Source organism: Aspergillus uvarum (genome assembly GCF_003184745.1).
Source record: "Aspergillus uvarum CBS 121591 unplaced genomic scaffold BO82scaffold_64, whole genome shotgun sequence".
NCBI classification, from domain to species: Eukaryota; Fungi; Ascomycota; class Eurotiomycetes; order Eurotiales; family Aspergillaceae; genus Aspergillus; species Aspergillus uvarum.
Genome location: NW_020291361.1, coordinates 96939 through 122431, shown reverse-complemented (window position 1 = coordinate 122431; position 25493 = coordinate 96939). Strand labels below are relative to the sequence as shown.

Genomic DNA, 25493 nt, shown 5'->3' with positions numbered 1-25493 from the left:
CCTGCCAATTGTCGCAGGCACGTCAGTAATCATCAGCATATTCATCACCAGGATCCGCATCATTGGCACTGAGGTTTCGAGCACTGGGTGAAGCAGTGAAGTCATTCGAGTGTCCGCCGCGGGCATCACTTTCTTCGTATCTATGGGCAGTGTCTTTGGCAACCGCGTCACAAGCATCCACCCAGTCCGAGTATACGTCAACGGCGGCAGAGAGGTCTAGAGCGTGAGATGAGCAGGCCGACATCCTCGAGGACGATCCAGGAAATGCGGACTCACAGTTGATTCCTGTCTGAAATCGTTGCCCGCACACTTTGCAAGTGAGGTTTCCCAGACCAAGCTTCTTGTCCAGTTTTACTATGATCGAGTTCTCGTGGTTGCAAAACAGACATGCAAATGTGGTGGGCAGTGGTTCTTTCTGTCGCGAGTCAATAAACAGTGAAGGTCATAGGTACCGAGCGCATCAATCACCTTTCGTGTTTGTTGGGGCTGCCTGCTCGACTTCTTTCGCTTACCCTATATTGTAAAGCGAGCATTAGCATTATTGCCATTGTTACCAAGAATTCAGATAACATACCATGATTCAAACTTTTGTGATCTATGATGGTGCGAGGCTAGAAAGTATGAACACTCTAATCCTGTTGTGCTCATGGTCACGGGCCGGCGGTAATCTGATGTCAGCACCCGGACCACTTGCCCATGTGTAAGTTTTCCGTAAAGTTGGAAATACACCATCCAGCTGGCAAGGAAGAAAGTACTCTGCACACATTTTTCAATCAATCTTCCTTGCGGTACATAGAACATCATTCAACGAAAGCCACGGAGTAGCTTTGAATCATTATACTGTATCTCCAGGCACTTAAGTAGCAAACTGGCATATTAGTGTTTCGATTTGCGGGGAATGCCGATAATAAAGGTTTATTTAAAGGGTAACTATGTATGTCTCTGTGACATACTGTACATACTAACAGCAAGTGACAGTCATCCTACTTGTACTGAGCTCTGCATATTCTGCATAATCGACATTCCATTGAGATAAATCCTTAAACATGACTACAGAAGGCAAAGAACACTGGAAGATAGCATCCCTGTCTGATTTGCCTTTCATAACTGTACACAATTTGTAAGGGACTACTTCGGGATTTGAAGAGAAGAGCCTAGAGCTTGCATTTGCAGATAGTGACATACAGACAGAACTTTGCAACAGACTACATGCTGTATCAGATTATTCTAATCACAAGTTATTATACTCCGTAGATCTATGGAAAATGGACTCAAGAGTCACGCGTGCTTGAGCAGTGGGAGCCAATCATGACGACTAAATCAGTATATTTGTGGGGAAGCATATTATGTAATTTGGTGGTAGGGCCGACGGCTCGCTTAGCTGACTTTTCTGTGGGATTTGGATTTCTACACTTTTCCGCGACTGAGCAGCAAGCCAGCGACAATCGAATCGACTCCCTCCACCAGTGCGCTTGGTGTGATATTTCAGTCTGTCTTCAACTGTTGCGGGATAGACCTGAGTCGCAATAATGGCCGTCGGAAAGTATGCGAAATTATACCTCCCCTTTCAACCTACCGAACAGGAGACTGCCATTTCGAACGTTCAGTAACTGATCGCTTGGTAGGAACAAGCGCTTGTCGAAGGGCAAGAAGGGCATCAAGAAGAGAACCGTTGATCCCTTCTCCAGAAAGGACGAGTACTCCTTGAAGGTAGAGTTATTTTGCATTGAATAGTAGCGCTATGACCTCGACTGATCGCAATTAGGCTCCTTCAACTTTCCAAATCAGAGAGTATGCTGCGACCCCAACGTTCCGTTCATGACCTTTTCTCGTGCAACATTTACCTCGTGGCCTCGGGTATACGACAATCACGCTAACAAGCTTTCATAAAGTGTTGGAAAGACTCTGGTCAACCGCACCAGCGGTCTGAAGAACGCCAACGACTCCTTGAAGGGCCGGATCGTCGAGGTTTCCCTTGCCGACCTCCAGAACGATGAGGATCACGCCTTCCGCAAGGTCAAGCTCCGTGTCGATGAAATCCAGGGAAAGAACTGCTTGACCAACTTCCACGGATTGGATTTCACCACCGACAAGCTCCGTTCCCTGGTACGCAAGTGGCAGTCTTTGATCGAGGCCAATGTCACCGTTAAGACCACCGACGACTATCTCCTTCGTCTGTTCGCCATTGCCTTCACCAAGAGACGCCCCAATCAGATCAAGAAGACCACATACGCTCGCTCCTCCCAGATCCGTGCTATCCGCAAGAAGATGACCGAGATCATTCAGCGCGAAGCTGCCAGCTGCTCTCTCGCCCAGCTCACCACCAAGCTCATTCCCGAGGTTATTGGCCGTGAGATCGAGAAGTCCACCCAGGGCATCTATCCTCTGCAGAACGTTAGTCTAGCGATACGGTTCTCTAATATCGTCAGTCTACTAACCAGACACTAGGTCCACATCCGCAAGGTCAAGCTTCTCAAGTCCCCCAAGTTCGACCTCGGCGCGCTGCTTAACTTGCACGGAGAGTCTACGACCGATGACAAGGGCCAAAAGGTTGAGAGAGAGTTCAAGGAAACTGTTCTTGAGAGCGTTTAAATTTTTGATACTCGCCGATCATAGATGCTGTTTCCCCCTGTCATCTGAAGTTAACACTGTGACTATTTCAATCATGACAAAAATGAGTTCAAAAACTGTAGTCTCAGCAGTGCATCCACAACGACAATCCCGATCTTCAATATCTTAGCGAGCTCCAGTTAACGGGCTAACATTTTGGATTCATATACCCCCAATCCCCACCGATATCCAGTCACTCACTCGTTGCGAACAATGCTGGCTTTCCGAAGAATGCTCTTATCGATTCCACGTAGCCCTGACTATGATCACTTATTCCTCGCGGTCATACTCGATATAAGCAAGCCCTGGAAAACGAATTGCAGTACAAATACAAGTAGACTTTGATTCTGAAATATTCTAGTGAAATAGTGATCGATCTGTTTACAGTTAGCATAGTAGGCGAAAACTTTTGAATCACTTGACATGCCACCCGTTACTCCAGAATACTACCGCAATATCATTGTGGTTGTCTCATACTCCTTTTCATGAAAAGACCGGTTTGGTCACGGTACTAAGGTCATCGGGGGCTTTTGCAAGGTACGCCTTTAGTTGGAGTGGTAATCTTTCCGTATCATGGAAAAGGGCTGTGCACGTCACCTTCTCTCTTTAATTCTCCCACTCCCTCTTTCCTGGAAATCATACGTATACAAGTCCTTTAGCAATCTTTTACACGCATGCATTTGTTAATGCAGAGTAGATAGTTTCATAATGCTTCACCCTTTCATTTGTAGTTTGGGTTCTTGACATCAGTACTGAACCCTGGTTTGTTCAAAAAGCTGGTCAATAATGAAGCTCTATACCATTGGCCTGTTAAGCCTTCTCCGTGAGACTTGACAATAAGGTCAAACTGGATTGGTTATTCATATGCAGGCTTTACCTTACCTGCCCTATTACCTACAGTGCCATGATACATGGACCTAGCAATATTCTGGACATCAAAAAGTTCAGTAATATCTAGCAAGGCGAAGCTTCTTACAATAGTACATAGTTTAGTGATATCAGGCAGTGCAGCAGCGTGTACACTCATGGCTTCTGGCTTTCATAAACCTCCTACACTGGGGTATACTCCTTCGGCTTCCTGTTTTGCGCGACTAGCCTGATAATGATCAAGTACGGCCCTGTTGGGAAGCCATCACACAGTTCCCGGTTAGAACCGTCAGCTAAAATACAGTTTGCCTGATGATCACCAATATGTACGTACAGTTTCTAAGTACCTGAACACATGGGACACCCGACGATTAAGAATAGAAAGACGTGTCTAAGACTGGTCAAAATGAGCATTGGTCCGGGAAATTCAAATTCTACACATATCATAGAAAGGGTAAGGATCAATGTATCTGGTGGTTCAGGGGTACAAAAGGAGACCTGTATACTACTGGGTAGGTGCATATACTGTGCCCATCTTCTAACTTATTGATGAACTCATCCTCTTGATTGGGACAGTTACATGATATTCATGAGTTGATGACCGGTACACAGCTTAGTAATTGTTTTTAAACTAGAACTATGCACTAGTATATTTCTGCTCATCCTTACATACATGGACGTAATAAAGATTATGGCGACGAAAATGGTATAAGGTGACAGTATCTCGACAAAGACTCAATTACTTCCATGGCTGTAGAATAGCATGATGAAATGTAGTACTAATTCTATTCGAAATCTATTTCGTGGCTCTCAACAATGCACTTTCACTATTGGGGTCTCTTTTCTACGCAGTCCAGAGAGGGGTAATCCATTGCCTGAAATTAGTAATAGTTCATTCATTCAAAAGCCAACTTACAATTTGTGTTATGTGTATTTCACGGTGTGACTTGCCCGCCTTTCTTAACCTAGCAGCTGTAACTTATCACTTTCACCCATCTTGCGATCAGAAGTGTTTTGGTGGCCTAAGAATATGGCACATTCTTCATATGAGCAAGCGTGTGAAGCAGCTCGCTTTTTGAAAGATCGCTTGCCATCTCCGTTGCAAGCTCCTCGCATTGCCATAATCTGTGGCTCTGGCTTGGGCGGCCTCGCCAGCACAATTGACGACCAGCCGCGAGCCGAATTTGACTTCAAATCCGTCCCCCATTTTCCCCATCTAACAGGTAACGCTCAGGCTACATGAGTTCGTCATGGCATTAGCTCAGTGCTTACCTTGCATTCATAAGTGGCCGGCCACGCAGGAAAGCTCGTCTTTGGATGCCTAAATGGGCAGGTCCCTGCAGTGTTGATGGTGGGCCGAGCTCAGTGAGAGAAACCTCCATCCTCGTCAAATTCAATGACCACATGGATTGCTCATTGACTGCGACCTGTTAACAGTTACTACGAGGGCCATTCTTTGGATCGAGTTACATTTCCTGTACGCGTTTTCAAGCTACTGGGCATTGACGCAATGATCTGTGAGTTTTCCCTTCCCCTCAGGCAGATGGAAGGTACGGCAGGAGTGATTGCCATTCATATCTCGAATCTAACACGATCGATTGGTCATAGTAACCAATGCCGCGGGGGCCTTAAATCCAGATTATATGGTGGGCGACATTGTGCTACTCAACGACGTCAGTGGACGCACCCTTGTGCTCGAAAAGAGTGGCTGATTCTGAAAGGCGTACAGCATTTATTCCTTTCTGGACTGGCAGGCTCTCATCCACTAAGAGGACCTAATGCCGAAGAATTCGGTCCACGTTTCCCTCCACTATCTGATGCCTACGATCTCGACCTGCGCCGCCATGTCCATAAAGCTTGGGCCACCATAAATCTATCGGGCAACCAGAGGAGGCTCCACGAGGGTATATATGCTTTTGTTGGCGGACCAAGGTGAGCGGTGTAACTCCATAATCCGTTTGCACAGCTAAAATGGTGCAGCTATGAGACCAGAGCAGAATGTCGCATGCTCCGTGGATTTGGCGCCGATCTGGTGGGGATGTCCACTATTCCAGAAATAGTTGTTGCGAGGCATTGCGGCGTGCGAGTCTTAGCGTTGAGTCTCGTGACTAATAAGGTTGTTCTGGAACCAGTTCCCCGAGGTGATGACAATTTGCTCACAGGCAAGAGGGCGGAAGAGCTGGATGCAATCATGCAAGAAGGAAAGGCTAACCATCAAGAAGTCCTTGACGCTGGTCGCTCGGCAGCAATCGACATGCAGGTATGCTCGCCCCTCTTCCTTGCAGCCGAACGTCAATTGACACGTGTGCAGAGATTGGTGATGGAGACAGTCGCTTTCGGGTTTCCATCATCCGACGGGCGCTGACGGTGCGATATCACGGATTCAGGGCGAGGCAACTCTGTCCGGTGAGCGCACGCGAGATTCTCGGCCCAGGGCTTAGATAGATAAACCAAGTGCCCTGTCCAGTGACAGCACGCCATCGCTTGACCCTAGATGAGAATGAACCCCCAATGAACCTTCGAGCTAGTCTACTTCCCTCTGGCATTTCTTTTAGAGCGTAGATTTTTGTAGTAGGCCTTTTTACCACTTTGTTTGGTGGCCTGGATGTCCCTGTACTTGGTCTCAAAGCGTTTGGTCTCCTTCTCCAGTGCCACTGCTTCGTCGACGAATGTCTTCTTACGGTCCTTTTTCGCGATGCGACCACTGAAAAACTCCGTTGGACCTTCAATAATTGTGCCGATTTGAGAATAAGCTGGGGGCTGCGCTTTACTGTTTTCCTTCTTATAATGCCTCTTAGGATCCAAGACTGAGCGCATTCGAAGAAGTTGTAGGTCTCGTCTCAACTCTGCCGTCAGTTCAGTTTTGGGCAGGTCAAACCAGTCGCTACCAGCCGTAGGTTTCATCTGAAATCGATATAATTAGCCTTTGAACCCTTTCCTTGCGGTGAAATATCAAGGTTGAGAACAGAGATTTGCTCAGAGTAACTATGAAACAAAAGAAACTTTCATTGGCACAGCGCAGCCCAGTACGGGATGATAAGCTGTATCAAGCGCTTACGCGAAATATTTTCCTCATTGCAGATGGGTTGAACGACAGAAATAGGCAACAAAAGAAATCGCGATTCTTACCTTTGAGCTTTTGGAATCGTGGATAGCCGCGCTCGGCCTTCTAGTATGAACATCGTTGTAGTCTTGTTGAGGCAACAACCTGGCAGTATCTACCAATGCCACATCATTTTGGGGATCGAGATACGGCTCAAGGGCTGTACTGCCAGATAATTTTGGTATCCTGAGAAGTGCAGAATTAGCTTTTAGAGCAAGGCAGATGATGCCTCGGAGCAGATGCTGCCGAAAGACATACCGAATCGAATATTGCTCAGAAAGTGAGTCTGTAGCCTGTATTTGGTTAGATTCTTTGGGTCTTTCGACACCGCAACCCTGGAGTCGGTCTTCAGCTTCAAGGAGAAGCTGTTCTATCTCCCGATCTGTTAAGACAATGCCATCCTGTATTGGGAGGTCATCAAGTTTAGAGCATGTTGCCCCTGTCATAGTCCTTATGACCAAACTGCGCGCTTCTATCGCTAGATTGAATTTGCAAGAGTGAAGGATGGAGGCGGAAGAAGTGAGCAAGCAAAATCAAAACTCGGTATTTATGGGGGAGAGAAAAGTCGAGCTATTTTTTGGACTTCCATTTTGGAACAACATCGGCTAGGTTAAGGAAAATTTTCTCCTTAGGGACCCGCAGTACCAGTGACTGAGTGTCCTATTGGTCAATACTCTTTATTACAGTCCGGACACGCGTATCGAATACGCTTTAGTGTGCTGAGTATTGTAATATGTAGTAACTTATACGAGTTTAAAATTACATAAGGGGTTTGCATAGGTACGGGCTGTTTTCGGTCCGTCTTCCTACTGTATGTTGCTCGAGGGGGCTCCGATGGTACGGTGCACACAGTGTAGACCGATTGATATGCATGTGGCACCATGATGTCAGAGTGAGCACTGGGGTGTCTAGCTGATATTAGCACTGCACTGTGCTCGGGTACTGTGTCGCGTCTGCACCGCACAAAGGAATACATACAATGGAATCGAATGGTGACTAAGCCTATTCGCAAGCAGGTCCCCAGGTTAGTATTATAAATTTAGAGAAAGCTGTAAGCCATGATCCGCATTGATTCGGAAATTCAACAATCGACGTGCTGTGATTCAGTAGTAAGCAGGGATACGTATAACTAGTTGATTTACCTACCTTACCTACGTACGTATTGTACCTTCCGAGGACGACAGCCCGAGGTACGGTACTGAGACACCTGCCAAGCTAGGCGCGGCTTTGTTGCACGCTACCACCAACTTCATTCACCTTATGGGCCGTCACCTTACTGTCTTACCCAGTTCTTTCCTGACTACTACCCAGCATTTTCACCTGTTTCCACTCCTATCATCTCTACTATTCACCATACTCTTAGCCTCAGGCGTGGGGATAAAAATTAAGCATATATTCGTTGCTACCATACCTCATCAGCGTCTCTCTCACCTCTGTCAGAATAACCCTCTCATTTGATGTGCATGTAATTCGAAATCATTTTCAACAGCGAGCTTCGCAAGATGGAACAGCCTACACAAAGTGCTGGCCAGCAGCAGGGTAGACAGCAGCCTGTATATGACACCCGAAACGGGGGGCATTACGGTATAGCCTTTGGCCCTCCCTACATACTCAGCACGTCTCCACAACCTGAAGATTGGGCTGACGCATATTTCTATAGGAGCCAGTGCAGCTGTAGGGCTCCCCACTTCCCCGGGGCTTGTCTACGAACAGGCTCTGACTATGGACACTTCGACGCTGACCACTGCTCTAATCTGTCCAGCTATCTGCGCAAGGGTTCGCACCTGTTGCTGAGCTTTATACGGGCACTTGGGCAAATGCGAGTAGTTATCCTCGGCAGCTGCACTTTGATTTTAATTGACAACGGACAGGTGAATCAAGGACTGCAAGGAACTGCTCGGGATATCTTAACAACATACTGGCAGCACATTATCAACCACCTCGAGACAGATAATCACGATTACAAGATACATCAACTGCCGCTCGCCCGTATTAAGAAAGTGATGAAGGCCGACCCGGAGGTAAAGATGATCTCAGCCGAAGCGCCTATCCTCTTTGCAAAGGGGTGCGACATCTTTATCACCGAGCTTACTATGCGCGCATGGATCCATGCTGAAGACAATAAACGGCGCACACTACAAAGGTCGGACATCGCAGCAGCTCTTTCGAAATCTGATATGTTTGATTTCCTTATTGATATAGTACCTCGTGAGGAGGCTACATCGCATGCGAAGCGTTCAAGTCAGACTGCTGGGGCAGCTGCAAGCGCATCGGGCGCTGCCGGCCCCGCAAATCACATGCCAGCGGCCCAGCATGGAGTTCAGCACACTTCACACCATATGCCACCCCCAGACTATGGCTCGCTAGGCCAGCACGGATTGCAAGATCCGGAATACCGACAGCCGACAATGTATGCCGGTGCTGTACAGTCAGACCCTACCGCGGCTTATGGAGGACATCAACCTCAAATGTTCGACGGAATGTATGCTTACCCGCATATGCCACCGCAACAGGTATGTCACATTATCGGGATTCGTTTGCGATCATCGAAGCTATTGCCATGAACAAGTTTGTGGGCTAATCAGTCTTGTACACAAGTGATATTATGATTTATGTTTCTCGCTTAGGTGTTAGGGTGCTTGAGTCGACGTCCTCGACCTTCTGAATATTAAATGGAATTGGAAGAGTTAATACGCTTTGGTTAGTGGTAAGAAACGACGAATTGAGAGCATGAGACGGATGAGCTATCTCTGTCATCTTCTGATTCAACATGATCCAGCGTTTTTTTCTTGTGCTTAAACAGCAAAATCGGAGCAACCGTAGCACGTGTTTCATGATTTCTTTCCGAATCTCGAAGATAAGGTAGCGAATTTATCAGTTCTGGCAGAGCTTTGCACAGTGCGCATAATCCTTCTCAGGTAGGTTAGCATATGTCTCACTTCGGGTTCGGCAAGCTTAGCTTTGACGTACTTCTCTAGAAGAACGGGGCCGTTAATGGCATCTACACGTCCATACTTCTTGTTTCGTGTAGAAATATCATAGAACTCATCTGTGTTGTCTGCCTGCATCAACTGCACTGTTTGCTGCAGCTCGTCAAGATTTTCCCGTAGTATGGGCACGCCGAGGCTGTCGACAAATTGATATAAATACTCGACATCTTTCGCGAGAGCTAGCACCCCGTTTGTATTGATCTTTTTCACATCGAACGAAAGAGGAAGTGCCTAAGTCATGTCAGAGATAGATTTCTCGCAGTGCGCAAGTAAGACAAACTAGGATCATGTTGGCTGCGTGGCTAAGGGCGTCGAAATATATTAGCTCCTTGATTTCCGTAGGGAGGCCGAGGAGCGTCGAGTTCATGATGTTAGAAAGGAACCTGGTCAGTGTTTGCATGTAGTTACTCGGCTCCGTAGGCGGAATATGAGCCATCCAATCGTACTCAGCTGTCTCAATGAGGTCATCAATCTTGGAGTTGACTACCTCAAAGATTCGCTTTTCGGCCGCCTTCTTATTATTCTTGAATTTTTCTGTTGCATTCAGCATCACAAACTCACTAGAAGAGGACTGTGATCTTGCCGCTGCAAGAAGCAACTCGAGCTCGCGACATGCATGTTCAAAATGTTCTAAGTTGATAAGAATCTGCACAATCTGTCCCAAGTACTGGGAAGAAAGACGCTCAACAAGTGTATCACACACTTTATCCGAAAGAAGTTCATCCAATGCCTTGCATTATTAGCTTGCAGATGATATCCAATGCCAGCATGCCACTCACGTCTTTGAGTGTCTCATCAATCACATTGGTATGAGGGAAATCATCATTGGCGAAGAAGTAAAATTGATTCAGGAAATTGCGAATATCAATGCAGCACAGCGGATACATTTGAGAGAATGGTAAGACGCAAGGGAACCTGATGGAATGAATTAGTGGCTTGGTAGCCAAATCGAGAGGGAATGAGATGGATTTTTACATCTGTTCTTCGTGTGGTTTTTCTGGATTGTACCAGCTGACATTCAGCACCTTCTCATATTCCTCAGTTGTTTGTATTGGCATAGGCATGTAATCGTCGGTGGAAACGATCTTCAAAGTATCTTAGCAATGTGGGTACCAATTCGTTGACAACGGACACGGGCACACCTCTTGGAAATCGTCACTAAACCTCTTCTTTAGAAGGTCAGCATACTTTTCGAAAAGTGTCAATAGAAATGTATCGAAGACGCCGACAGGAAAGTCCCATGTCTAGCAGGCATGAATTAGTACAAGATGATATGGTAGCCACAAGAATCGGTTTAACAAACGTTCATTGTTTGCATAAATAATGCAATTAGATTCTTGATTTTGAGCAGGCTCTCCGCGTTATCAACTTCGCAAAGGGCCTTCATTATCAAGTTCACAGCAACTTGACACATCGAGTCCCATAGTTCATCAACCTTGCCAATTCCATGATATTAGCAACTCAAATCCAGCTTAGGCCATCAAGGAGATGACATACGTCAATAGGGGATCTCAAATCCGGGATTCTTTTCATCGTTGAGCGCTCAACAATAGCAAATCCTGCCATCTCTTCGAGGAGATTATGAAGACAAGCCCCATCTTCATCAATCAAAGTTATTGATGTAGGCAACAGGAGCTCCTTTTGCCGACGGCGTGTGTTGGCATATTCGAGGCGAAACATGTCAATACGCCCTAGAGATCGATGAATATGCAGACATTCAAGTAGTGGCGTGAAATCAACCTGAAGTTCGTCGTTCTGTAATAAGTCGTACTCTTCACTCTCATCGGAAACAAGTTCAATGGCGGAGTTAAGCTTGAATTGTCCCAAGTAGGGCAAGGCTTCAGCTCTTTCTTTCTGTCTCGACTTTCGTAGATCGGTGTGATACAGAGCTATCTCGCCAAGGTATTGAGACATTTCACGAATTCTGTAAAGCCAAGTGTTCAGATCAGACATGACTGCTTCCGCAATTATCTTCTGCGTGGCAGGCACTGAGCGTTGGATCATCTCAGCAATCTTGTATTGTGTAACCCCCTGAAGGTGAACGTTTTGCAGCTCCTCCAGGGCGCGTAAGGCCGCATAATGATTTTTTCTGGATAGCAAATCATGGATTTGATTGGCCAGGCGCAGAACTTCAAGACAGTCCTGTATAGCGCCAGACGACTCGTCAATATTCTGCCGGTGACTGCGCGAATCCACCAGGGCTCTTTTCTGCTCTGCCAATCTTTCCGTACTTGCTTGGATGGATTGGTTGAGGTCTAAGATCTCGGCTGTTAGACTAACCGTACCTTCCCTGATACGAAGAAGTTGATTGACGGAAGCAACAAATTCTTGATGATTTGTATTGCAGATAGCCTCTATTTCCGCCTCCTTATCACTTGCAAATTTGGCCAAAGACTGCAAGAGCTGGGAAGTTCTGTTGCCAATGCTGTATTCTTTGATGGACGGAATCAATTGATCCAGGTAGTCTGTATCTGAAGGGGATATGATGATCTAAGTAGGATGGCAGGTCAGTCTAAAGTTCTACGGCCTGTTACACAATTACTCACTTGATTCAAAACATGCGCTTCATTGCGTGAGGGTATCGCAGGCGACATCTTGATGGTTGAGGGTTATGGCAACTCGAACACGTGGTGGGTCCTCGCAATGTGCCTGGGAAAGCTATTGTTGGTGATCATGTGTGGTTGGTCTTACGGAAGATGACGCAGCAAAAGTAAGGTAGTCAGTGCAGGAAGCTGTTTGGACGTTTAAGCTGCGCATAACAGACTCCAGCAGTGAAATGAACCGGTGCGTAGCAGAAAATACGTTTGCAAAACATGTGATCGTTGTTGAGACATGCTCGGGAACTTTTTCGCCAACCAGCCTCATTCTTTCAGGCGTACGTGCTTGTAGCTCAGGTAGCCACTCAAGAAGCTGGCTGAACGGTGCGGTACGGTCCACAGTCCACGGTACTTTCCGAATGCACCCTCATGCAGTTAGTACCTATCAATACATACTTCCACTTTGCCTTCCGGTTTTGTTTTTTTGAACACTTTTCACCGCTTCCAGTTATTCTGCCACTGCGGCATCCATACTCAGAACTGTTGTCGTAGTGCCCCCAGCCTACGGCATGGGGCAGACAACTCAGTTCAAACCCAGCACTACAAATTGCGTAGAGGGGGCCAAAGGGCCCCTCGCTCATTCTTGTAGTACCGATAGGTACGTAGTCTCTAAGTACTTAGGTACCTAGTTCCCCTGCTTAAATGACTACGGCAGGTGCTACTTAACTAGTAACCACTGCCAGCCAGTGACTAATGAACTACGGAGAAGCCATTCGCTAGTCACATTCGAGGTCCTTGGTCCACGACGGTCGGACACGGTATCTCCATATTCGGTAAAGTGGCATAACGACTGGAAGGGCATCATCAGCGGTGAGTTGGAAGTGCCGGTACAATACTCATAAGAGGGAAGGAACCGCTTCGCCAGACTTCTTAATTGATAGCCAAGATTGATCACATCTGCTGGGGGTTTCAAAGCTCCTTAATGGCATTCCATTCATACTCAGTAAATGCGAGTGGTCTTACCAGCCCGCCCTACTTGTCACGGCTGCTGAAGACCTCTAGACTAGTACTCAGTGGGAAGAGCGGAGGACCGGCTGTGGCTTGTGCCTGCTTCCTTAGGCAAGCGGTAGATGGTGACCTCAATCACCCCCTATATAAACTTCCTTCCTTTACACACCTTATGTTGGTGTACGAGATCATCAGAATAGCCTCATATTATTGCCCTTTTCATCGTTACACTGGTAGAGACTTACCGATACACGTCCATAAGCTAATCTGTTGCTTCAATCCGTACTTCGTACTCTGTACATGTACTGTACCACTCATAGTTACTACATAGCTGGATTTGCAGATCTTGTGATAACTAATCGTTGATGTCGAATCGGGTACTTCGAACCTGGCATATTGCACGAGCATAGTACCATATTCGGCTTTCAGACATTTCACACTATAACAATCGATTCAGCATGGTATTCAAAGCAACCCCGGACCTTGAAAGATGTATCTCCGAGCAGGAAAGTGCCAGAACACGCGGAAGTCGCCTGGGATGCTTACAGGCCGGCATTATTCCTCTATAGAGGTTGCTATTGGTCTCATTTCCGCGGATCTTTCTCCCAAACTCGCAACAGGTTTCCCAGTAAGAGGCTGATCATGGGCTTTCTATGATGGCCGGCATTAACAGTATGAAATTGGGAGTGGACCCAATGACCAGACGGGGTTCTGTATAGATCGAACACTTGCGTAGCTTCTGAGTTGATGATAACACAAGGAATTGCCTAATGTGCCCTCCTCCATGTTGCAAGCCCCAAAAAAGCAAGCGCGACCAATTTACTGCGTTGCTGGCAGAATGGTCTCAAAACCTGGGCATGGATGGACTAAGAAGGGAGCAAGTAGAGTTTGTGTTATGATTTCTTGTCTTAAAAGATAATACAGCAGCATCATTGAGCCTAGTACATGATGAAGAATCACTGTGCTAAGCACTACCCTGTTACTTACCATGCGGGGCCCTTCCCTAACACCCAATACTAAACCTGTGAAATTATCCTTTTCAATCTCTTTACATACTCCCGCATAAAAATAGACAAACGCACTGCATCTTGCTTATCATTACAAAGCACATATTTCACAGGCTGGGTCTGAATAAATGGTATTTCTCTTTGCTGGGACTTTTATGATCATTATACCAAAACCTTCAGTGTGAAGGGTACATACCTTCCTGTGAACTGAAGACTCCGCCTCATTAGTCACTAAAATACAAGCAGAAACTCCAATAATGCGGACAGGCAATTCGTCTCGTGGCCTGAGCAGCTCAAGCTCTCTGAACGATATCGATTCAGCCAATGGCTCTCCTGATACCAAGCTCACCGTCTACTCGCCCGAGGAAACGCTCTCTAGAGGCCGTCTGGACACTCGCGTTATAGACACACTCAGCGATGCCGGGGTCCGTAGGCTCTGCTCTGCGTAAGTGTATGGTATTTGACGCATAAACAACTTCTCTAACCACTCTAGTACATCTCCTGATCCATTCTTTGTGTCAACAGCGGCATCGCGTGTCCAGCTTTCACCGACAGCCGCGGCATTTACCCCAGTAGGGATGTTAGATAGCGCAAATAGAGAGATCCAAGGCCGATCCTGCCCACAGAACTTCTCTCGGGTCGAATTCATAGCAACGCACCCAGATCCCAAGCGCATTGAAAGAAGCCCAGGGCTCATAAATCGCATGGAAAGAGATATCTCGAGCTACGGCGCTATCGGTAGCATACAGTCGAACAGAATAAAGAAATTGTTTGGTGCAGAGCCAGATGAGCTTGACAACGAAGGTCACAGTCGAGCACTGGTAATAGAGAATGTGCCAAACAATCTGACATACATGTCCTTAGCTGGATTTTTCAATGTGAGTCTCAGAGTCCGAGATACTTGACATCAATTGGTGAGAGTGATGAGCATATACTGACCAGAGATAGCGTCGCGAGTTTGGTTCTCTCAGAGGTCCTGTTCTTTCAGAACTCAACTCGAGTGGCAAAGTCTATGTTGCATTCACAGATAGTCGTGAGGTTACAAAAGCGATTGAAAAGGTCAACCTGCTTAGACCCGAATGGCGAGCTTTCCCCATTACTGCTAAGGAGTACGTGCGGCACGCGGAGCCAGCTCTTCTATCACAGGCATCTGATTATGAAGGCCAACTTCTGGTGACCGTCTACTTCGACGGCCGTAATCCAAATCTTAACCAGCATACCGTGGCCCGCTCCTTGGAAACCCTTGCTATGACCTTCGGCGACATAAAGTCCTTTACAGATGTACCAACGGGACAAGACAACATTGGCGAGTTCCATCTCGAGTTCTTCAATACTCGCGACGCCGAGAATGTGACAACCACTTTGAATGGAACTTTGGTTGACGTATGTTGCTTTCTCATGCGATACCCTTGGCTATTACTAAAATTTAGATGAAAGGACTGCATTATCGAGATCAAACAGTTCAAACCCGATTTAGAGAAGAAAGCATGCAGGTTCACCCCGGCCAGTCCTGCTCCCGCGAAGGAGCGGCTCACTGGAACAGAAGGCCATTTCAAAACACAGCCCTCTTGGACTCCGACTCAGTCATGTCGCACTCCTTACATGGAGCTTAGCCCAACAGGTCGCTCGACAGTACCTCCAGGTGAACATACTAGTCTTATGAATTGGATGTCCAGGGCTGGTGAAAGAGTCATGCCTTCCCCGCGGCGTGATCTGAACCGTTACCCTGATCCCCGTATGGGAAGCCAAAATTCTGTTGACATTGAACGAATTCGCCTTGGATTGGATGTCAGGACCACAGTGGGTTCCGTCAGTCATTTTTCTAAATAGCCCTGATGCTGATTAGCGTGTCTATCACAGATAATGCTTCGCAACATTCCCAATAAAATTGACCAGGTAAAGTCACGGCGTTCATACTTACTGCTTAAATTCTAATATGAAAAGACCATGCTCAAGGCCATTGTCGATGAGACAAGTCATGGAAAATATGACTTCATGTATCTGCGCATCGGTGAGATACCATGAGACACCCTTACCAAGACCACTGTGGCTAATCATTAATACTACTTATAGACTTTGCGAATAACTGCAAGTATGTCAATGATGCCCTCACAGGTCTAGACCTCTTGTTGCTAATATTTCCAAGTGTTGGCTATGCTTTTATTAACTTTGAAGATGTAAGTCTGTCAAATCATCAGGTGTGTGTGGCCTGATGTAAAAAGTTCGGCATTTGACGCAGTGCAGCCGATCGATATTATTGATGTCAGTACATACACGAGGCAGTACATCCTAGCATACCACTAAGAATATTTAGTTCGTCAATGCACGGGCTGGAAGAACATGGTATGACGGGAATATCGATTCAACATGCTCCCGCTGACAAATTGAGTAAGGAACTGCTTCAACAGTGATAAAGTTGCCGAAGTCTCATATGCCAGTGAGTCAGCGAATGTCTTCGTTCGAGGAAGAGATGGTTGTCTGACTTCAGTGAAAGCTATTCAGGGCAAAGACTGCCTGGTACAAAAGTTTCGAAACAGCTCTGTTATGTTGGAACACCCTTCATTCCGCCCAAAGGTTTGTATATGTATTCCTTGATTCAAGCCCGTGGACGGCATAAGAGGCTTATTGCCCAATGCAGATTTTCCACACTGGTACTGGACATCTCGCTGGCACCGAGGATCGCTTCCCTGGACCAGACAATCCCTCAAAGATGCGTCGTAGCATCGAAAATGCCGAGCATGTAGGTCAGTACACAGCGAGCTAGCGCTGAGAATCAAGTTCATGCCTGACTATTCAGGTCTTTTTGCCCCTCGAGTCGGCCAACAGTACCGCGACGAGCAGCGTCGACGCCGTTCGCAGTTTGACCGCGGGACCACGGCTGCTGAACGTGAGATAGTATATGTTAGGACGCTTGCTCCGAAGCGCACATATGGTGCCTCGAATGGTCTCAGAAGTGCGCCGTGTACCTACCCCGGACTGAAATCATGGTGCGACTCGCCAATGCCTGAAAATACCCCAAAGACCTCCTGATTTCTTTTCAAAGCATCGGCCTGCGGCTCTCAAATCTATATCCCTTGATAAAATCAGAGTAATCCAGAGAAGGTTAATGACCGGAAGTGACATTGGGGAGAGCAAATGCCGGAGGAGTCACAGTTATTCCCTTTGTCAAGTTCCAGCTACAGCACAGCAACGATATTTGTCCCGAGTACAGTGCAGGGGTTTTATTTCAATTGGGGGCGAAGAGGGGTTGAAGCCATATGGAGCATCCTACCACGTCCTGGTCGGCTTGGAGGTATTGCCTGAGTTTGACTCGAGTTGTTGGGGTGCCATTGTCTGTGGTATTCTGGCGTCCTTCCCAGGTGTTTCTTCTGATACCGTTCGATAAGAGATCTAATTGTAATACAAGATAAGGGTGGCTGGTTTCCCTTCCCCCCTCACCGGCTACTCCAGTGCATTATGATTTACTCATAGAGTGAAGAAAGTGAAGACTGTTCGACAACAACACCTGCATTTGCTTGGCGCAGGGCTCTGATGTTCCTATGCAGGTCCAACCAGCAGTTATCGAGGAGCGCGATGCGTGCTTTGTAGGGGTGCGACATATAATTCTTGATTATGGTAAATAGCACCCACGTGTTTAACTCTGTCTCTGTGGGTAGGACACATATTGATCATAAAGGCATTGTTGTTCGATGTCTGAATCTTATACTCCTTCCTAGTGCTAACATGTCTGTTATGTGATTGGAACATGCAAGCTGGTGGAACAGCTATATGTATTTCATATGAAATGGCTCTTCTTTAGACTCCCTTTTCCAAACAACGGTGTGGAATAATAAGCTTATAATTCTGTATATTCTTCTTCAAAGTAAAAGTAGTCTATCACTCTTTGATTTGAAAGGGCCATTCTCTAATTCAAGCATGTGGATTTAAACTTATATTTGATATATTTAGCCAGTGTGTGTTAGCCATCTTTGCTTGAATTATGTGTTCTTAGAGAAGATTTGGTCTATCGGTTTAGAGTTTTGTATATCCTCTGGAGTCTAGGTTGTATTAATAAGATCATAGGATTGGTTAATGTAATTCACATGCGGGCTGGCCACACAAGCGGCCTGGCCGGCTTGCCAAGATTTCCAGTTAATATACATTCTTAAAGCTAAAAATTAATGTATTTACACTGTTTAAATCACCTTTTTTTAGTGTTGAATCCTTATAGAGTATTTTATATATATATAGCTAAGTTAATTATAATTAGAACAGTAAGATAGTACGCAGCAGTAAGACTATTTTTTATTAAATATTTTTAAAAATTTTTTAATTTTAAATACCTTTTTAGCTTTATAGGCTTATTAAAAAGCCTTAACTGTCTTACCAGTAGTCAAGCTGTTAAGGCCTGGAACTTGGTAATAGCTTTATTTTTTTAAGGTATTTATTAGTAGTCCGGAGTTGGTGGTTTTTATACTTAAACAGGGCGGCTTAGTTTAATACTATTTCAGCATTCTTTAAAATATATAATATAGCTGTTTTTATAGACTTCGGAGAACTTTGTATTTATTTATAAAACAGTTTTTTAACTATAGTTTTAGATTTTTTTAATTGCCTTATATTTTTAGGTGTTTTTAGTAGTATTAAAGCTGTATTTAGCCGGCTGATTAGTATAGCTTTATAAAAATAATAAACTAGTTTTTTAAAAATCTTATCTAGTTGGAACGGTGCCAGTTGTTATGGGACCAAGGCCCTGTTATAGAGCTCGGCTTTAGACACCAGTTGGCACCTGAGGCCTTGCATACTAAGTACTAAACTAGCACTAGCTTAGCATATATATAAAAAAATTTTGTATAAACAGATGAAATAGCTCCTCAGCTATTTTTTTTTATTTAAAGGCATGTTTTAATTAGCATAATCCATCCGTTCTGTAACATTAAAAATAGCTTATTAAGAAAAAAGTCCTAAACGGAGCCCGACTAGGTATACAAATAAAATAAAAAAAAATAAAAAAAAATATTAAAATAATAAAATAAATAGATTAAAAAGGACTGCAGCCGACTGTAGTATCTGTAGTAATATTTAATAATATATAACTTTTTTTATAGAAGCTAATCAGCCTCTGTATAAAAATAGTAAAATAAAAATCAGCTTTTAAAAAATAGATAAATAAATTACAGAGTTATAATATAACCCCTACTACTAATAGTAAACTAAAAAAAAACCTTTTATAGTAATTATATAAACTAAACTACAGACCCTACTTTTAATATTTTAATATAAAACTATTTAATAAAAAAGATAAGTACAACTATAAATTATTTAAACTAAATATATATATAAAACTTATAATAGACAGAAACTGCTATTTTATTAAACTAGAATAAGTTTTTTATATTTATAGTAGACTATACAGACAGGCAGTACAACAGATTTTTTTTTAAATTAAATTTTAAAATATAAAAATAATACAATTAAAAAATATACTTATAGTAATAGATAAAGTATTTAAAGACTCTAATATATAATAAAAAGCCCTAAACCAGATTAATATAATAAAGTAAAATAAAATAAAATTAAAAAAATTTTTAAATAATTTTAATAAAACTCTACTACAGGCAGAAGAATATAATTAATTAAATAAATAAAAAAAACTATACTAAATACTACAGTAAACTAAAGACTTATTAAAAAATTAGTTAAAATTTTTTAAAAGTCTATATATAAAGAATATTACAACCAACTATAATATATAAACTATAATTTTAATAAAATATTTTTTTTAAAAAAAAGTTATACTAAAACTGTGCCGGTGTGATGCAAACTAAGCCCTAAACTAATAAAATAAAAATCTATTTAAATAACTACCATATAATAAAAAAAATACTATTTTTATTTAATAATTAATAATCTTTAAAAATAGATTTAATAAATAATACCCAGTAAAATACAGAAAAGATATAAAATAAATTACTATTTTTATTATAAATAAAATAAATATTTTATTTACTAATATTTTTTAAAATCTGCTGTATAACTAATAAGTATAGCCGCAGCTATATCTACTTTTCAGTAATAAAAAAAATAATATATCTTATTAGATAAAGACTCTAATTTAGAAAAAAAAGTCTAGTATAAAATTATATATCTAGATAAAAATTACTAAACAAAACTAAAAGAAAATAGAAAAATTTTAAAAAAAATATATGGTTATATATTTTTTTTAGTAGAGGCTATTTTAAATCTTACTATAACTACCTATACTTTTATTAATTTAAAATATCTAATCTATAGTATTATAAGTAAAATATTTACTAAAGTAAATAGCCTGTTGACTATTAGTATTAATCTAAAATTAGTATAAGAAATTTTAGATAATAAAATACTAATCTACTTTATTATACAGATAAAAATAGATATAGAATCTTATACTAAAAAAAAGTATATTTTTATATAATATCTAATAATCTTAGATATAACTTAATTCTAGATAAAAGTTGGCTGTCCTACTATATTAGTATTTTAAAACCAGACTAAAAATAATTATTTTTATATATAATTAAAATAAGACTAAAAAACCTACTATATTTATAATATACAGATCTAAAACTTCAGCTAATTATAAAAACAGAACTTAAAAACTATTTATAAAAAAGATCTAAAAAAAGTATAAAAGTATTTATAGTTTTACTTATTAATATTTAAAAAGTACTCTAAACTAAAAAAACAGTTAATTTATATATAATACTTTTTATAAGTACTATTAGAACTTTCTATTTTTTTTAATTAAAAAACACAGAGGAACTACTGCTATACTAAAGAAAAAATATTAACTATAAAATCAAACTTATATACTAAAATAAAAAAAACCAGAAGTTTTATAGGGCTTTTTTTATAATATATTTTAAAAAAAACTAACAGTCCTACAGTTTAAACTAATTAAACTATTAAAAAAAAACTTTGTATAAATTAGTTACTTCTTAGCAGCAGCCCCAGTACTTTTTATATAAAAACTAAAAAAAAAATTAAGATTTTATATAGATTACTAAATATTTAATATAATTATAAAAAAAAACTGCTATCTACTTCCCCTAATTTATAAGACCTTAAACCAAATTAGAAAAATAAAATAGTTTACTAAACTAAATATTTTATCCGCCTTTTATAAAATCTATATTATAAAAGATTAAAAATAGATAATAGTTTTTTATATATAGTATAGACTATATAAATAGCTAGTAATATTTTTTAAAATAGCAAATACTCTAAATATCTTTTAAAAGTATATTAACTGAATATTATATAAATATCTTAATAAATTCTGTTTAGTTTATATTAATAATATATTAATTTATATAAATAAAAATATTAAAAAGTACTGCAAACACATATAAAAAATATTATAAAAACTAAAAAAAGCTAGTCTGTTTTTAGATATTAAAAAGTATAAGTTTAAAAAAAAACTTTTTATTTTGGATTTTTAGCTACTGTATAACTATTTATAAATCTAACTAAAAAAAATCAGCTTTTTTAATAGATCTAAAAGTATAAAACCAGTTTTTAGATATTTAAAAAAAAATTTATAACTAAGCCTGTTTTTTATTTTTTTAATTTTAAATATACAACAGTAGTAAAAACAGACTTTTTAGACTATAATATAAAAAAAATACTTTTTTAGATAAATAAAAATAAAGAGCTGTATTTTTATATCTACTTTTTTAAATAAAATATACTAGCTGAGTATAACTATAAGATTTATAATAAAAAACTACTAGCAGTTATATAGTATCTAAAAATTTAAAATACTAAATTATATTTAGTATTAGAGTTTATAGTAGTTACTAATTATAAGAATTTAAAATACTTTTTTAAACTATATAAACTTATAGAAATATATATATAATAAAGTTTAATTTTAAATAGATTTAACTTTAAACTAGTTTATTAAAAAAAATAAAAAATAAGCAAGCAGACGCCCTTTTATAATAAAAATAAAATATATCTAATAAATAAGATTCTAAAATATTATTTTATACAATACAGATTTTTAATAGAATATTAAAAAAAGATTTAAAATCTAAAACTAGTTTACTTGCTACAGCCCTAGTATAGTTATAAAAATATAATATAAAATTAAATAAAGATTTTTTAAAATAAATACAGCAGACTATTACAGAACTATTAAAATTAAAAAACAGATCTAAAAACAGCTGGATCTATACTTTAATAATAGATATAGATTATTAAAATCTAATAAAACTTATATAAAAAAAAGTATATAAATTTTTATTTTAGCTAAAACTAAAAGTCTTTTTAAATAAATATTTAACAGAAAAAGCTTAGGTATACTTTTAAAAAAAATAGTAGATTTCTAATTATAAATTATTTTATATAAATCTTATTTAAAGTAATTATAATTTTTTTATTATAAAATATTCTAGCTAAAAATAGACTTATTTTTTTAGTAGAATATACTTCTAGCCTAATATATCCTAGAATATATAAAAATATATTTAAAACTATAATATCTATAATTATATAAAATTATAAAAAAAATTAAAATATAGATTACTGAAGCTGCTGCTAATACTAGATTAATCCTAATAAAAACTAATAATAGATTTTATTACTTATTTATCTAAAAGTAAATTATATATAAATATTCTAGTAATTATAAACAGACTAATAAAAAAAGTAATATTTTATATAATAAAAAAAATTACTGCTAAAGCTACAGCTAAGGCTCTAGTTAAAATAGTTTTTAAATAATATAGTTTTTTAAAAATTATAGTTTTAGATTAAGACACCTAGTTTATAAGTTATATATAAAAAAAAAGTATATAATCTACTAAAAATTACTAAAAAAACTATCTACAGCCTATTATTTTTAAATAGATAAAATAATAAAATATATAAATAGTACTATTAAAGTATATCTAAAAGCTTATATAAATTATAATTAAAAAAACTAAATAAATCTACTGTCTTTAGTAGAGTTAGTAATTAACAGCTATATAAATACAGTTATAAGATTTTTATTATTTTTTCTAAACTATAATTATAAATTAAATCTAAATAGCTAAAAATAGTTTAAAATATAAATCTAGAGGTTGCTGCCTCCAGCCCTATCTAATAAAAAGATATAATTATATAAAAAATATATAATATTTTAAACTAGGTCTAAAGTACTATAGTCTATATATAATAAAATATTAAAAAATAAACTAATTAATTCTAACAAGCTGCTTTATTATACTAAAAGGGTAATTTAATATAATTAAACTTACAGAATATCTATATAAATCACCCTAGTAAAAAGCTAGATTAAAAAAATATAAAATATACTATTTTAAAAAGAATAAAATTATATACTATATAATTTAATATATTAAAAAATATTTTTTTTATATTTTATATTAACTTATTTTATCCAATAGCTGATAATATATTACTGTTATAAAATAAAAAAACTTACAACCACGGCCTATAATAATTAATAGTAAAAAAAATATAAAGTTAAAGAAATTTTTAATAAATAGTATATAATAAAAGGCCGGAAGAGCTAATTATAGTATTTTATTAAATAAAAAAACTATATAAATCTAATCTAAAAATTAGTTTTAGTATTTAATAATATAAAAATAGCTGTATAGTAGCAGCTGCAGCCCCAGCCAAACCCTAACTAACTACTAAATAAATAAAAATTAGAATAGAAAAAAAACTAATACTAATATTTTTTTTTTAGCTCTGGTTTATACAAATCTAAAATAAAAAAAAAAAAAGAGAAGCCCTTTTTTAATTTTTTAAAACTAACTAAAAAAAACTGTATTTAATCTAATAAAAAAACTAGATACTACTATACTAAATTTAGCTTATATACTAATTTAATCTACTAATTTTTTAATAATATTTTAAAAAAAAGCAGCAATTGCTGCAGGCTTATATTTAGACTTATTTAGATTATAGTAGCTATAATATATATTATAATTTTTAAACTTATAATTTATATAGATTTTATTCTACTATTTAAATAGCTGTATAGTTTATTAAAACTTTATTTAATTATTATACTTATAATAATATAGTATTACTAAACTATAAGATATAATTAAAAGGCTGTTAATATAAAAAAAGCACCTAGTATATATCTAATTTTATTAATATTTTATATAAAAATACTATTAGATTTTTTTATCTAAGCTACAGTAAAAGTACTAATCTTTATTTAAAATTTATAATAAAAAAAATACTAAATATACTGCTAATTTAAAGTATAGCAAAATTAGAGTAAGACTTTATTATTATATACTATTAGTTATATAGTAATCTAATACTTTATATTATTAGTATAAAGGTTATAAGTAGTTGTATATTATATAAATAAAAAAGTAAATTATAGTTAGTAAAAGTAGAAAAGATCTAAAAAAGATTATAATAAATAAAAACTAATATATTATTTAGATAATCAGGCTTACCAGTCCTAGTATTAGAAGAAAAAGATATAATATTAATAAGTAAAAGAAATAATAGAAATTATATAGATAAAAAAAACAGATTAGCAATAAAAAAAATAAGAAGAAGATATATAAAAAAAAACTAAAAAAAGGGGGAGTAGCCTTTTTATATAGTACTTTATATACTTTATATAATACTAGTAGCTAAGCCTAACCACACTTTTAAAACCGGTTATATAAATAATATAAAAAAAGATTTTATTTACTAAATAAAGAGAAATGTATAGAAAGAAGAGACTTTATTTACTAAAAAATTACTGTATTTACTAGATAAAAAAGATTTGTATAAAAAAAAGCTATAATAAATAATACAGGCTTTATTTATATATATACTGCCTACTAACTAGTTATAATACTATCTAAAAAAACTAAAGTATAAAACTATTATTTTAAATTCTAAACAACTGTTTATACAAATAAAAGCTGTAGAAGATACTAAAAAAAAAAACTTTTATTATAGAACTAAGGCCCTATTATAAAGCTCGGCTTTAAATACTAGTTAGTATCTAAAGTTTTATATACTAAATACTAAACTTGCACTAGCTTAGTATGTATATAAAAGAATTTTATACAAACAGATAAAATAGCTCCTCAGCTATTTCTTCTTATTTAAAGGCATGTTTTGATTAGCACAATCCATCCGTCCTGTAACACCAGTCCGGCAGTCTAAAAAATATTTTAAATTATTAAAGTTTTAAAGGCCTTAGTTTAAGTATTTAGATATATATCTAAAAAATTAATCTTATTAATATAGTAGGTGTTTATATAAATTAACTTTTAATTAAACTGCTATACACCTTTTTAAAAGGTATAAAATATATAATATTAAAAGATTGACAGAGGTATAGAAAATATACTAGTGTATAAATAAAAATAAT

General features: G+C 38.4%; 7 protein-coding genes across 7 annotated transcripts; 4 read left to right on the top strand and 3 right to left on the bottom strand.

Moving 5' to 3' along the window:
• Positions 1-22: 22 nt before the first annotated feature.
• Positions 23-548, bottom strand: BO82DRAFT_377805 (transcription elongation factor 1 family protein; the record flags this gene model as incomplete). The annotated part of the gene is made up of 4 exons (XM_025637601.1): positions 23-216; positions 277-415; positions 469-513; positions 546-548. The coding sequence occupies 4 exons, from the start codon at positions 546-548 to the stop codon at positions 23-25; spliced, it is 381 nt and encodes a 126-aa protein (XP_025487967.1).
• Positions 549-1529: 981 nt separating this feature from the next.
• On the top strand, positions 1530-2971 carry rps1 (40S ribosomal protein eS1; the record flags this gene model as incomplete). Its single annotated transcript, XM_025641040.1, has 5 exons — positions 1530-1543; positions 1626-1710; positions 1766-1791; positions 1893-2394; positions 2449-2971. The coding sequence occupies 5 exons, from the start codon at positions 1530-1532 to the stop codon at positions 2590-2592; spliced, it is 771 nt and encodes a 256-aa protein (XP_025487966.1). The 3' UTR covers positions 2593-2971.
• Positions 2972-4507: 1536 nt separating this feature from the next.
• Positions 4508-6007, top strand: BO82DRAFT_344314 (purine-nucleoside phosphorylase; the record flags this gene model as incomplete). The annotated part of the gene is made up of 7 exons (XM_025633655.1): positions 4508-4700; positions 4764-4842; positions 4915-4994; positions 5086-5150; positions 5207-5409; positions 5458-5737; positions 5789-6007. 7 exons carry the CDS (start codon positions 4508-4510, stop codon positions 5840-5842), a joined length of 954 nt encoding a protein of 317 aa, XP_025487965.1. The 3' UTR covers positions 5843-6007.
• Positions 5598-7149, bottom strand: BO82DRAFT_358020 (Fcf2 domain-containing protein). Its single transcript, XM_025636168.1, has 3 exons — positions 6839-7149; positions 6607-6766; positions 5598-6381 (listed from the first exon to the last, which is right to left on the bottom strand). Exons 1-3 carry the CDS (start codon positions 7024-7026, stop codon positions 6007-6009), a joined length of 723 nt encoding a protein of 240 aa, XP_025487964.1. The 5' UTR covers positions 7027-7149; the 3' UTR covers positions 5598-6006.
• A 533-nt stretch (positions 7150-7682) lies between these two features.
• On the top strand, positions 7683-9144 carry hapE (CCAAT-binding factor complex subunit HapE; the record flags this gene model as incomplete). The annotated part of the gene is made up of 4 exons (XM_025633654.1): positions 7683-8164; positions 8259-8281; positions 8343-8406; positions 8462-9144. Exons 1-4 carry the CDS (start codon positions 8083-8085, stop codon positions 9142-9144), a joined length of 852 nt encoding a protein of 283 aa, XP_025487963.1. The 5' UTR covers positions 7683-8082.
• Positions 8984-12419, bottom strand: BO82DRAFT_435609 (Rab GTPase-binding exocyst subunit SEC15). The gene is made up of 9 exons (XM_025641039.1): positions 12117-12419; positions 11068-12060; positions 10874-11005; positions 10713-10814; positions 10546-10655; positions 10350-10485; positions 9851-10300; positions 9551-9801; positions 8984-9490 (listed from the first exon to the last, which is right to left on the bottom strand). Exons 1-9 carry the CDS (start codon positions 12162-12164, stop codon positions 9412-9414), a joined length of 2301 nt encoding a protein of 766 aa, XP_025487962.1. The 5' UTR covers positions 12165-12419; the 3' UTR covers positions 8984-9411.
• Positions 12420-14379: 1960 nt separating this feature from the next.
• Positions 14380-17558, top strand: BO82DRAFT_344303 (putative meiosis protein MEI2; the record flags this gene model as incomplete). Its single annotated transcript, XM_025633653.1, has 14 exons — positions 14380-14567; positions 14616-15000; positions 15071-15505; positions 15560-15922; positions 15983-16018; positions 16067-16133; positions 16196-16214; positions 16269-16299; positions 16367-16384; positions 16437-16465; positions 16516-16559; positions 16617-16696; positions 16761-16866; positions 16920-17558. The coding sequence occupies 14 exons, from the start codon at positions 14380-14382 to the stop codon at positions 17150-17152; spliced, it is 2034 nt and encodes a 677-aa protein (XP_025487961.1). The 3' UTR covers positions 17153-17558.
• Between the last annotated feature and the right edge of the window lie 7935 nt (positions 17559-25493).